Below are 2,561 nucleotides of genomic sequence, written 5' to 3' on the forward strand. Positions count from 1 at the left end.
TTGTAATTTGTTCAGTTGTCTGTCTTTTGCGCATCTGCGTTCTGACCAGAGGGGACTTTGAGGTTTTTCTGAAGCACATGAGCATCAGCAGGTTCTATCCTCTTACAGTAGTTCTTCTTTGTCTCAATAATTTCAAAGCCAAACTTCCTGTAGAAATCAATTGCTGACTCATTGCTGATCTGGACGTGCCTAAGATATAACAAGGTATAAAGACATAATAATATATTAAAATGTAACCAACTTCAAAATGGCTCTGGGGGGCCTGCCCGTTAGCTCAGTTGTTTAAGCGCCTGTTCATGCAAATGCAGTCAGGCACAGGATACTGAGGTTCGATCCCTACCTCCACCTGCATTACCAGACCCGCCCTTAAGGCAGCCTAAGCCAGCCAAAAAACAAACCCTTCAAAATGGTTCTGGAATATTATATTCTCTTCATAATTACTAGTGCTCAACAAAAATTACTTAATGCTTACCAGAGGACCTTTTAATGACCAATTTTTTTTTTTTTTTTTAAAGTACTGGGGATTGAACTCACAATCCTGTGCTTGCCAGGCAAACGCTTATTATTCTACTGAGCTATCTCCCCTGCCCTTTGATGACCAAATTTGAAAATTTTAACCAAATTCTGTCATTTGCAGAACAGATGGCATGCTCTTACAGTTAAAGGATAAAGTACCATATTTATGGTATTTCTGACTAGAAGGGAAAAAAGATTTAATTTAAAATGGATTAAATAATAATGGGGATGAATCAAGTCACATTAAATATGAAGCAGAAAAGAATCTTATTATTATTATATATATATTTTTTGGGAGGGGTGGTACCAGGGATCGAACTTGGGACTTTGCACTTGCCAGGTAGGTGCTTATGCTGCTGAGCTATCTCCCTGGCCTAGAAGAAAAATTATTAAAATAACAAACTAGTATCTCACATGCTTCAATGTATCTTATCATATCTACATTATAGAAAACACGTTATTATATTTTAAATAGAAATCTGAAAGGACCAGGGAGATGGCTCAGTGGAATAAGCGGTTCCCTGGCAAGCACAAGAGCCTGAGTTCAATCCCCGGTTCCGCCAAAAAAAAAAAAAAAAAAAAAGGAAAAAAAAAGAAATCTAAGCTTTCTCTTACTCCTTAAAATAACATTGCATAATTTAATCTCTCTGATCACCTAAAATGAATTGCAAATACTTTATAGCCATTTTACTATTGGCTTTAATCTGGAATCTCTTGAGACATAAATATAATCTAAGCAAAGTAATTTGATTTTGATTATTAAACTCTACTACAAATAAGCATATCACTGATAACCTTGAACAAAATACACAATGTACAAGCAACACAGCATGAAAAAATATTATTAATGATATTAATGGTCCTAAATTCTGAACAGCTGGGTTTTAATCCTGGCTTCAACTCCCCTTCCAATATAATTAAGCTATTACTCTTACCTTAGGTTGCTTTCTATTATTAAAACAAGACCTTATTAAAAACCAAAGTTGATCCTCCGTTTTCATGAACTTTGCATCTATGGGTTCAACCAACACCAGATTACAAATATTATGCAAAAAAAAAAGCTGCATCTGCACTGAATACACATTTTTGTCATTCCCTGAACAATGCAGTTACTTTTACATAGCCCTTAATTATATAAGTACTGAAAGTAATCTAAGTTGGTTTAAAGTATACGGGAAGACCAGGATGTGGTGGCTCATGCCTGCCATCCCAGTGCTCAGGAAGCTGAGCGAGTATGAGAACAGCCTGGGCTACAAAGTGAGCTCAAGGCCAGCCTGAACTATAGGTGAGAGCTCTCTCAAAAAGACAAATAAATAAAGTGTACTGGAGGATATTTGTGCATTATACATACTTCTATGCTGTTTTTACAGAGGTTTGAGCTGCTCAGATTTTTGTATCTCTAGGTTGTTCTAGAACCAACTCCTTACAGATTTTTTTTTTCCTTACAGATTTTCAAAGATACAAAGTAAGAGGCCAGATTTTAAAGTTCCCAGTAAAGATTTCTACTGACAATATATTAAACAGAAGAACATTAAATATTTTACTTACAGATAGATGTTGTCAAAAGTGCCATCTTTCTCACAGATGTTTAACACATGATTCAACATTTTAGTTCCTATAAGACAAACAGCAAATAAGTAACATTACACATCAACCTTTAAATTCTTTTTATGTCCTCACAGAATTTACAAGGTATACAACACAAGATTTCCTTATTTTCCCAAGTTTTGTTCTTTGTAAAAGTATCAGTAAGAGACCAATATTTTTATACAAACTTACAAATAAAACTTGACCCAAGGGATATAAATTTATAGGATTTCCAACTGAATTACAGTAATAAACAAACATACTAGATCATACAGATTAATAAACAATGTATTTATGCTTCTTTGAAGTTTAAAAAAAAAAACACTAATAATTTTACCTATTCCTAGCCTTCGGTAAGGTGCAAGACATCCTAGTGTCATGATGTAAAGTCTCTTCTGATTCTGTGAATGATCCACCCTGCAGCATACTGCACCTACAGCAATATCATTGAAATAGGC

The 2,561-nt window shown here is 34.7% G+C and overlaps 1 protein-coding gene across 1 annotated transcript in view; it reads right to left on the reverse strand.

Annotated features, from left to right (window-relative positions):
* Naa50 (N(alpha)-acetyltransferase 50, NatE catalytic subunit) overlaps window positions 1-2,555 on the reverse strand; it is a gene marked incomplete at its 5' end in the record, with an annotated part of 20,383 nt that extends 17,828 nt beyond the window's left edge. Inside the window, 3 exons of the mRNA XM_023717573.1 lie at window positions 1-189; window positions 2,065-2,131; window positions 2,441-2,555. Of these exons, the coding sequence (XP_023573341.1) occupies window positions 12-189; window positions 2,065-2,131; window positions 2,441-2,555 (360 nt within the window). The remainder of the gene's footprint in view (window positions 190-2,064; window positions 2,132-2,440) is intronic.
* Window positions 2,556-2,561: the final 6 nt, after the last annotated feature.

This window comes from Octodon degus, unplaced genomic scaffold (assembly GCF_000260255.1).
Source record: "Octodon degus isolate 3935 unplaced genomic scaffold, OctDeg1.0 scaffold00053, whole genome shotgun sequence".
Classification (NCBI taxonomy): Eukaryota; Metazoa; Chordata; class Mammalia; order Rodentia; family Octodontidae; genus Octodon; species Octodon degus.